Below are 11,420 nucleotides of genomic sequence, written 5' to 3' on the forward strand. Positions count from 1 at the left end.
ATTGGTTCTTCCTGAAGCTCAAACATGATGCCTAACACGAGAATGAACCTCATTGGTTCTTGCAGACGCTCAAACGTGATGCGTAACACGAGAATGAACCTCATTGGTTCTTTATGAAGCTCAAACATGATGCGTAACACGAGAATGAACCTCATTGGTTCTTGATGAAGCTCAAACATGATGCCTAACACGAGAATGAACCTCATTGGTTCTTTCTGAAGCTCAAACATGATGCCTAACACGAGAATGAACCTCATTTGTTCTTGCTGAAGCTCAAACATGATGCGTAACATGAGAATGAACCTCATTGGTTCTTGATGAAGCTCAAACATGATGCCTAACACGAGAATGAACCTCATTGGTTCTTTCTGAAGCTCAAACATGATGCGTAACACGAGAATGAACCTCATTGGTTCTTTCTGAAGCTCAAACATGATGCGTAACACGAGAATGAACCTCATTGGTTCTTGCTGAAGCTCAAACATGATGTGTAACACGAGAATGAACCTCATTGGTTCTTGCTGAAGCTCAAACGTGATGCGTAGCACGAGAATGAACCTCATTGGTTCTTCCTGAAGCTCAAACATGATGCCTAACACGAGAATGAACCTCATTGGTTCTTGCAGACGCTCAAACGTGATGCGTAACACGAGAATGAACCTCATTGGTTCTTTCTGAAGCTCAAACATGATGCGTAACACGAGAATGAACCTCATTGGTTCTTTCTGAAGCTCAAACATGATGCCTAACACGAGAATGAACCTCATTTGTTCTTGCTGAAGCTCAAACATGATGCGTAACATGAGAATGAACCTCATTGGTTCTTGATGAAGCTCAAACATGATGCCTAACACGAGAATGAACCTCATTGGTTCTTTCTGAAGCTCAAACATGATGCGTAACACGAGAATGAACCTCATTGGTTCTTTCTGAAGCTCAAACATGATGCGTAACACGAGAATGAACCTCATTGGTTCTTGATGAAGCTCAAACATGATGCCTAACAGAGTATGTGAGCGGAGCGGAGCGAGGAGTGGACCGGCGTGATTTTGAATGGAGTGCGGAGCGGATATTTTAAAAGTCGGAGTGTCCTGGTTTTCACTCGCTCCGAGAGCGCTCCACTACCGCTCCATCACGAGTAGCCTACAATTCATGCCAACGGCTCATTATAGAACTGCATTTTTAGTAAGGATTCACACGTTAAACACATTACGCTAGCATGGTACAGATGGATCCCTCATATCAGAAAAAAAATGTAAAGGTTATGATGACGCCGATGGACATGAGTGGCTGCGGGAGGTTCTCAAGCCTACTGAATATGATCGGGCAACACGATCTCATGAAAGTGCCATTTATACGCGTCGCGAAAAAATAGTTTTTGCGTGCAAATGAAACACACTAAACCCCTTGGTTAGGATTAGGGATGTAAAGTGCTTGCACGCCATAAAGTGTGTATCATATGCACGTGAAAACTGCTTATCTTAGGCTATGTAAGCAAAAACTATTTTTGGAAATGGTACAAGAAATAAAATTTGTGCTATAGATAGCCCAACGCACTTTCATGAGATCGAGCTGGATCGGGTGAAAGCACATTTTAAACATGTAACACTTATTCACACACGCAATCGCTTTCTCACTAATGCATTGCATTCAAACAAATGTAATCTTACAGTGCTCTCGGTATTTGATTTCTAATGAGCAGAAATCTGTAAGAAATGTAGCGACCCGTAGATAAAATAACTGATGAAAACGTAGTTATTTTCCTCTTTCCAAACAAAATGTGCTCTGCAAAAAGCAGCAATGATATTTAACTTTTAATGCTGATAACCATGTAATAAGCATAGCATGGCATAGGAAAAGTTTGCACTCTATCCAATAAACCACATTGAAACTATTCTCCTAATGTTTTTTTTTTTAGTTTTTTTTAAAATATGCCTATATATTGTGATGAGGAGAACTTTTGTGAGATTTCAAAGCATACTGGTGGTGCGGTGGTGATGGCGCAGTGGATAAGACACATGCCTTTGGTGTTAGAGACCTGGGTTCGAATCCACTGTGAGACACCAATGTGTCCCTGAGCAAGATACTTAACCCCTAGTTGCTCCAGAGGCGTGTGACCTCTGAAATATAGCTTTGGATAAAAGCGTCAGCTAAATGAATAAATGTACTTTATTCGCAATTTCCTCGGGGAGCGAAGACGGAGTGGTGTTTCTGATATCAGTGAGCGGGGAGTGGAGCGGAAGCGGTAAATGGTGAACCCGGAGCCGAGCTGGAGCGGAGTGATTATTAAATGCTTGGAGCGCGGAGGGAAAATTGTTGCCGCTCCACTCCGCTCACACACTCTAATGCCTAACACGAGAATGAACCTCATTGGTTCTTGCTGAAGCTCAAACATGATGCGTAACACGAGAATGAACCTCATTGGTTCTTGCTGAAGCTCAAACATGATGCGTAACACGAGAATGAACCTCATTGGTTCTTGCTGAAGCTCAAACATGATGCGTAACACGAGAATGAACCTCATTGGTTCTTTCTGAAGCTCAAACATGATGCGTAACACGAGAATGAACCTCATTGGACATGCTTGAGATTACGTTTACCATATCTGGTGTGTGCATTGATTAATGTTTATATGTGTAGAAAAGCCTAAATTCAATATTCATGAGAAGAGCCAAGTCTACTGGTCAGTTGAATGAAAGATTCATCCCTTGTTTTTATTTTGAAAATAGACATGATCAATCAAACTATGTAATGTTAAAGGCAACTCATGCTAACAATTGCCATAATAAATATGCATTACTTATGAAAATACCAGAGACCACTTGAAGAACTTCATATCATATGATAATCATGTTTTTATTTGGTTTCATTTTTAATCCGTCAATATGCTTGTCTCTTCCTTATTTGCCTCTCTCAACACCAACATTTCTGATATCCATATTTGCCGTTGCATCTGCATATCTCATAAATTGGATCACAACTCCTGTATTTTTTCCCTCTTTTGCTCTGTCTGTATCAATATCAAACCTCCTCAGATCGCATAATAAATGTGATGTAAACTTGAAAATGTAATTTTTTTAAAATGTGTACACTTTTGGACTTAAAAGCACTAATGGAGTTGCTTTGTGAAATCCTCTAATTACAAATAAACAGAAGCAGGTTCAACTGAATAAATATGTGCATTCACTTTTCATATGAAATAATGATAAATACCATTTTGATTTACCATGATTCATGTGCACTCCTGACACAACTTAATACATTTCTGTCACTGTAACATTTATTATTATTATTATTGAACACCATTGATCAAATAAAACTATAACTATAGTTATAATAACTATAACAAATAAAACAAAACTTCTGTCATGTTTGTTTTGAGACCCAGCCCGTTTCCAGTTTGTGCTAAATTTAAGATAAGGATTATACTAAAGCCGTTTTATCACAGGGTCATTCCCCAAAAACAGCCTGAAATGAGTGTTTCACATCGGGCTACATTTACTATTATTATTTTATGCAGTTTAAACATATATGTTGGTGCAACTCTATTGTAAGTGGTGCTTCTCTATTGTCGAACCAGCCCATAGTATTGTGCATTTAAATGTTTTTATCTTTGAATGTGAGAGACACGTTTGAGCCCGAGGCAGTCAGTGTGGTTCTGCTGCTGAAGCTGTGAATATTTCAACTGAAAACTTTTAGCCCTGTCACCTACTGTTATCCACACTCACTGAACACAGGGGACACATTTGCTTCAAATTGTTTATTGATTGCACTGATTATGTACTTCACAGTTTTATAAGTGCCCACCAGTTTTTACAAAAGTCTAATACTTATGAATTGTATTTTTTTTAAACTTGTATTTGTTTTATTATTTTTTTAGAAATGAAAATCTGAAAGTGGATAGAAGATCTATAACATTATATTTACTATAATATAAGTATTTATAAAACAAAACAAAAACAAAACAAAAGGTACCTCAGCTCTATAGATAAGTCAAGGTAACTATATAATTTAATGTTGAATATGATGAATCTGACTAACCTAATTTGGTAGAAATAACTTTTTACAGAGCATCTATAACTTTTTCATCTTAGAAAAAGTGTGAGGTGTTGCAATAAATCACATTCAAAAATGTCTCACAAACATATTTCACAAGTTTATGTTGGATACAAGAAACAATAATCGTTAAGGCATCTGTTGTCAAATGTACAACGGCACATAATAAGATGTGATAAATATGATACTCTGCTCTTAATAAAAAAATAAATAACTGCATGGATTTGCTGATAAAGACTATAATTCTCTGTAAAACATAATGACAACTGCCAAAATCCTTGGACTGATGCTCATTGTTGTCCCTGAACCGTTTGTGAAAGAGATCCTGAAAAACAAACTATTAATCCCTTGAGGCGAAAGTTACGGAGCTCCGCACATGACATACAGGGAAAAAATATGTATATCGTGGCCATAAATTAACAATTTGTTATCAAGACTTACTAATACATCAGCACATTTGACTAATTCGTTCCCTCGTTTTAAGTAAATCGTGTGCAATGTACTGGTAGGATGTTTTGGATGTGTAATGTGCGCATGCGCGGGAATGTGAGTTTAAGAGCCCGCTGTCTCCTGTCTGTTCATTACGAATAATCTAACATGGTGTCAGAAGCGGATTTACCTCGCTTTCTAAAAGATAACAGTCATCCGCACCAGTGCGGCCAGAACAAGAGTTTCTCTATATATATTTGTGTCTGCTTGTCATGTGCGGGGCTTCGTAGAAAGAGGTACAGAAAGTGAAGTCAGTGCCATCCAGTGTCCATAACCTCAGCTTTTCTCTGAGTGAGGTTGCGCTCTCTCCCGCTGAAAGAGCAAGGTCAGTCCTTTCCTAAAACGGTGGTCCCGCACACCGTAAATAATCACATTGCAGCAACTATTGCCCGTCAGAATCCAAAATGCCAAAAAGGAGAAGTTGCACCACGTGAATCCCACAACATTCCCCAGAACGAACACTGCGATAGGAGAGAAGGAGGCTGTGAAGGCGAAGGTGAGGATCCCTATGGTTTTAGCGGCTTTGATATCAGAAAACGAGGGTCTATGAGGACACCCACCGGCTCCCGTATCCGTGCCAAGACTTCCCTCGGAGAGCAGCTTACGTTTGCGAGAATAACGGCGGATACTAGTGAAGGATAGGATATTTACGGCTAATGTGCCTCCTAATAAACTGAAGTCGAAGGCTGGGAACAGCAGAAGGATGTTTGCATCTGGAGGCAGCTGATTTTTGATCAGTAACGGTGCGTAGTTGCACATTCGACTGCACTCGTTGTACTCCAGTGTGAAGCTGTTGCTCAGCATGAGCGGAGACATGGCTAGTAAAAAGCTGCCAGCCCAGGACAAGATGATTAGGAATAGGATACGATGGCGTGTCACAAGCGTGTCTTTATGCAACGGACGCAGGATCGCAACACTGCGCTCCATTGTCATCAGAAAGATGGTACTTATCGAGACAAAGGTGCATCCAGCAAAAACGGGACCAATCAGCATGCAGGGTTGCCAAGATCTGGGTGAGATCCCCTGGTACCACAGCGGGGGGGCACTGGTCACCATGAGAGAGATTTCGGTGTATACAGAAAATGGCACCACCCAGACTCCAACCATCATGTCTGCGATGGCCAGGGACACTGCAAGACAAATATAGAAAGTATTTCAGATTGCATCATTCATTCAGATTCATCTCGGCTCGCCTTCTGTGGAGTAAACGCTACAATGAGAAAGTTTCTCATTATTATTAGAAAGTTAGTCATTATTATGAAGTTAGTCATTATTATGAAGTTAGTCATTATTATGAGAAAGTTTCTTATTATTATGTGATATTCAGTCATTATTATGAGAAAGTTTCTTGATAGAATAAGATACTAAGTCTTAATTATGAGAATGTTATGACATTATTATGACATTTTTTTTTATTCAGCCCAAAGTTGGGTTGAAACAACCCAGAATTTTCAGAGTGCTGTTACAAACGTACTACTGTTCGAAACATTTATCATTGCACAATAAATGTTTTGATCAGTAGTACATTTGTAACAGCACTTTAAAAAATGCTGGGTTGTTTCAACCCAACTTTGGTTCAAATATGGACAAACCCAATGGCATGGGTTACATTTTTAAATTCAATTTTCAACCCAACGTTTGGGTTTGTCCATATTTGACCCAAAATTGTGTTAAAACAACCCAGCATTTTTTAGAGTGAGTTTGTAACTGTAATCTTATTATGTTGGATGTTTAATTAAGTGAGTAATTTCATCACTATCACGATTTGGTCTTGTCTCTGTCACGTTTTGGTTTGTTCATGTCATGTTCCATGTCTGTCATGTGATTCCCTGTTTGTCATGTGATCCTGCCATGTGTCTTGTCATTAGTTAATCGTCTGTTCTTTGTTCACAGGTGTCCCTTGTTTTGTCATTAGTCTGTGTATTTTGGTAAGCTCTGTTTATGTCCTTGTTTTTAAGTTCATGGCACGCTATGTTTTTGTTTTGAGTTCATGCCACACCATGCTTTTGTTTGTAATAAACTGCACTTGGGTTCTCTCTACAACTTGCCTTCAGGGGATCCTTACAGAAAAACTTGACCAAGACACATGGCAAACATGAGGGCTTAAATACACAGACTAATGACAAAACAAGGGACAAGTGTGAACAATGAACAGACGATTAACCAATGACAAGACACATGACAGGATCACATGACAGACATGGAACATGACATGAACAACCAAAATGGACAGAGACAAGACCAAATCGTGACAATCACTTAATTTGCTAATCCTAATTTTTAAAGTCTCCCTGTAGTTAATCATTTTATCCCCTAAAATAAAATGAGACTAAAAATTACTTCTTGCCTTAAAATATCTTGAATGTAACTCGACACCCTTGCCTAATTTAGTATGCGCGGTTCTATGAATATGCAAATGAGCCCCGCCTCCACTCACTCACTCACTCAGAGATCCACTCGTTGACAATCACACGTTGATCTGATTGGTTACAAGGTAGTTTGTGATGTCAGAAACACCAGCGATTTCAAACTGTTTTTGAGACTGTCTTTGGTTCACTGCAGTTTTAAGGAGAAAATACTCAGCAATGCTGTCGACTTATGAATTTACACATGGTTTGTCTTAAAGCATATTAAAAACACCACATACACATATAAACAAGCAGTTTAGCCAAACAATGTCAAGAAAATTCAAGAAAAAGGTTTATATTTCTTCTGATTAATCACACTGCACAAGAGAACAGATGACATTTGCATACTGTAAACCCTGTAGATACTACAATCTGCAAATGCCATCCTGAACATAATCTGTATGTAAATCATTGTGGTTACCTTTGAGGTAGCCTTGTGGTGTTCGAGAATGCCGGGTCTGCATGAAAACAGTGAGTGTCACCACGTTTCCCACCACAATAGCGAAAGCCAGACTGACCATGAATATGACCGCTAATGTTCGGTTTATCAGTCCACAACAACAGACGGTGCAGAGAGGAGCCAGAGTTTCTTCAGTCGCTGTCTGATTAGCGCTCTCCATTATCCCAAGTTGAGGTCCTGGTTGTCTGAGTTCACCGAAGTTGGCCAATAATGCAGTCTTGATGCGGTCTTCATGCCTCTAACAGGCACTGATATAGATGGGCTGGTCAAGTCAATGTTTTGGGTGGTTCTGGCGTTTGCAGTGAATTACAACCCTGTGAAAGAGCAGAGAAAACAGTTTGTACATTTTAACGTAAGGCAACACAATAGACAGCAATAAAAGTTGCATGTATTGTAAAAAGCGCTACATAAATAAAGCTGACTTGACTGGTGTCAGCAAGCCTGTGCAAATGTATGCGAACGAATCAGATTCCAATTTTAATGTGAAATTGGTAGAATAGGGCGAGTGTATATTCGCAAGGTAAATTGACCTGAAATAGAAAACAGAATAGAGAATTGCAATTTCAAATTTGATTGTAAGGAAGGATGATACAAGGACAGGATGATCTCGCAGAGGCGAGAACCACTCATATTTTCATCTCTTTTTAGGTATCGTGCACTCTTTAAAATACGGTTTGCAAAAGTTTTATTCTTTTTGCAGTCATACCTTTCAGTGAACAGTTCATAATAACCATTTTTGTCTTAGAGTGAAGATAAATCCAAAGAACCTTTTTCCACTATCAAGAGCCTTTATTTTTAAGAGTGTGGGTGATGAACACTACTCAGAGTAACAGGAACCAAAGTAAAATTCATTCTTAATCAACAATCATGGATATTTGACATTTAGGACGATGTTTGTGGCTGAAATATCAGTCTGTTCTGTCATAGTTCTTGCAGCATCACTTCAAACAGAACCCAAACTTTAGCCTTGACTGATTTCAGTGCTTTTAAAATTAGACTCCAGCTCTCAGTGTACTTGCTTAACTTTAGCATGATGAATATTATGTGGGCATTAATATAGGAAGCTCTGCTGGGTCTTTTTGGCAGTTATGACAGCATCTCAACTGGACATCAACACACACAGCCAAACTCCTATACAGTCTCTCCCACTATCTGTCAAACAAGTTTTGCATCTTTTACTACAAATGCATTTAGTAGGAAGTAGGCCAGGGTTTCTTCCAATGAATCCAACTGAGACATTGCTTTTACAGTGGCTTCTTCATTATGAATTACAGCTCTGAGATCAGAATCAAAACTAAAACTTAACTTATTAAATTAGAGTTTATTTAACAGATTGCATTAGATGAAACTTGGAAATGGTATGCTGATACTCAAAAAAATTAACGAGGAAGGTTGTACACTTTACATAATATATTTATATTTAGTTTTTACTTATAATAATTGTGTTTTTTTTACTTGAAATGTTTTTTTCGATTAAGGTCCACGTAATTATGTCTCAACTTAACAGTACAAAACCCGAACGCGTTGTCTAAACACAAACCATTTATGTTAAGTAAAAAATTCTTACATCCAGAGGGTGGCACTATAGTGCGACGCCAACTGCCATTTTGCCCTAACTTAATTTGATTGTGTTCAATCTGCTTAAATTTATGTAAAATTTAAGTTTACTTAATCCGTTTGTGTTGGATTACATGAATGATTTGTGTTGCATTAACTGAAACTGGGCGGTGCTTGTTAGTTCCCAGCATGCTTTGCATATGGTTGAATTAAGAGAGAATAAATGTTAAAATTAAGTGTTATTTTATATTTTTTGGAGAAAATGAGAAAAGGGGTAGACTTGATAATGTGTAATTGTGTTTAATGTTCAATTACATTGGAATTATTACAACCATTTAAATTACAGCGGGTTACAATTGTGGAGAAGAGTGGAGCATTTTGTTCGGCTGTGCACTGATTTAATTTATTTTTACTGCTTTGATTGAAGGAGCATGTAAATCTTAACTTTTAAGATGCTAATATGTGCTACTGCTAGCAAATAGCTAGCTAAAGTCTATCCATTTAATTATGTGTCACTAAAAAAAATGAAATATTAATGGATCAATGAATATAAAAATACCTGAATCACGGCAGGAAGCCTTTAAAAATTCACTTTGAGACTACTTTAATTGGGTTGCTTAAAATGATTTAATTCCATGATGTTGAAGTTACATGAACAAATTATGTTTGTTTAACGCAACTGAGTTATGTGGAACCTCTTGACTTGAAAAGTTAATTAAACATATCTTTTTTTTTTACCAAGCTAAAGGATAAAATTAAACTATTGCTCTCATATCTCTGCTTCAAAAACCTAATAAGTTGCCTGTATGTAAAGGCATACTGTTTATTATTGTCTTAAAGGTGCAGTCACATTTATCATTACTTGGCAACATTTGGTGGCCGAAATCCAATCATTCTAGTAGGAATTCGCATGATCGAAAGTTTCACTTGAGGGCGAAAAAAGTTTCCCATGCAGATTTTGCTCATGTTCAAGCTGGTAAACTTTCACAGGCTAAAAAAGATCCAATGTCTCCCGTCAATAGTGCAGTGATGAATGAAGCACGGCTCACACTGCCAAACCAAGCAGTTTTATGCTGGTCGAACGCACCGAATCCACGTGACCAACTTGAACCATTGTGGGTTCTGGGGTAGATTTTTCCCCTACGCACCTGACTTAGGTTGAACCTGGTGTCCTTGACACCTGAAAATATTATACTCAGTTGAGTTACCTCTGAACGCGCGAGTTGACACAATCTAACCCAGCCTAAGAGTCGAACGACGTCTCGTCCCCTATCGAACACTAGCACTTGGGAATAAGGTCTCTAGTGTCCCTAACAGACTCCACACTATCACTTGGTAGTAAGGTCTTTAGTGTTTCGCTAAATAACTTGTTCCACTAACTAGCTTACTGCCTGCGCAGGAATAATCGACAAACAGACTTCAGCAAATGTCCTTCAAATGCTTTAATCACGGCCGGGAGAGTAATCGAGCAGTTCTCCGAGCATCTCTCTCAAGAAGAAGCTTTAAGCTAGGCCGGAAGATCTCAGACTAATCCCATTGAGAATCCCACCAGTTAACAGGGATACAACCGTTTTTATAGAATATGGCAAAATTACATGAATTTGATTGGTTCTCCATATGCAAACCTTTCAGTTACTAGGTAAAGCAAACTTTGTTTTAATGATTTCTTCATTGTTAATCTCAAGGTTCTAACCTAGTCATCGGTCTAGTTTCATTTGCCATATTTGTTATTTTTACACTCAGCAGGGGTATGGCTAGGCCAACGACATTCAAAAACACAGAACAGAAGGTTTTAGTTCATGGTGTTTCAAAGTGTTAGTATGTTAGATAAGGTTAGATGTTAGAAACATGGTTAGTTTTAATATTCAGTTTAAAATTTCCACCACAATTCCTATTGAAACGACTGGATTTCGCCCACAAAAATGTGCCAAACAGTAGTAAGTGTCACCACTTTTTAAGGTTGCAGCCTAAAGCTTAAAGACTTCAACAGAAGAGCCCACTTGGTAGCAATACGCACTGTGCAATAGTAGTGGAAGAGTGCAGAAAGAGTTACACAAAACTACATGCTGAAACAGAAGTTGTTTTGGTTCTTGTTCTAAACTTTGCATCAAATGACAGATCTGCTACTTTTCTTCTTGTTACTGTCACAGTCATCGTCTTCACTACACTTCCCAGCATCCCTCTTGTCTTCACACCTGCACTCACTCCCTCATTTACACGCACCTGCCTGTCATCATCATCATCATCGTCATCATCATCCGTGTCACCTCATCATTGTTCAGTTGTGTCTGTATTTAGTTCCTTTCAGTTCAGCCTGTCTTTAGCCCTATTCGCACGGGATTAGTACTATCTGGGGACCTCGTGTGATTTAAAAATTACCCCGTCACATCTGAATTTCATGTGGCGCATTCGCACGGGATAACCAAAGCCTGTGATTTTACTCAAATTTA

At 38.5% G+C, this 11,420-nt stretch overlaps 1 protein-coding gene across 1 annotated transcript in view; it reads right to left on the reverse strand.

Annotated features, from left to right (window-relative positions):
- Nucleotides 1-4,036: 4,036 nt before the first annotated feature.
- Nucleotides 4,037-11,420, reverse strand: part of LOC143710848 (trace amine-associated receptor 13c) — a 9,930-nt gene continuing 2,546 nt past the window's right edge. Inside the window, exons 2-3 of the mRNA XM_077202086.1 lie at nucleotides 7,375-7,727; nucleotides 4,037-5,675 (exon numbers count right to left, since the gene is read on the reverse strand). Coding sequence (XP_077058201.1) covers nucleotides 4,822-5,675; nucleotides 7,375-7,573 — 1,053 coding nt within the window. The 5' untranslated portion in view covers nucleotides 7,574-7,727 and the 3' untranslated portion in view covers nucleotides 4,037-4,821. The remainder of the gene's footprint in view (nucleotides 5,676-7,374; nucleotides 7,728-11,420) is intronic.

Source organism: Siphateles boraxobius, unplaced genomic scaffold (assembly GCF_051911475.1).
Source record: "Siphateles boraxobius isolate OS27281-9 unplaced genomic scaffold, OSU_SipBor_1 48, whole genome shotgun sequence".
Lineage (NCBI taxonomy): Eukaryota > Metazoa > Chordata > Actinopteri > Cypriniformes > Leuciscidae > Siphateles > Siphateles boraxobius.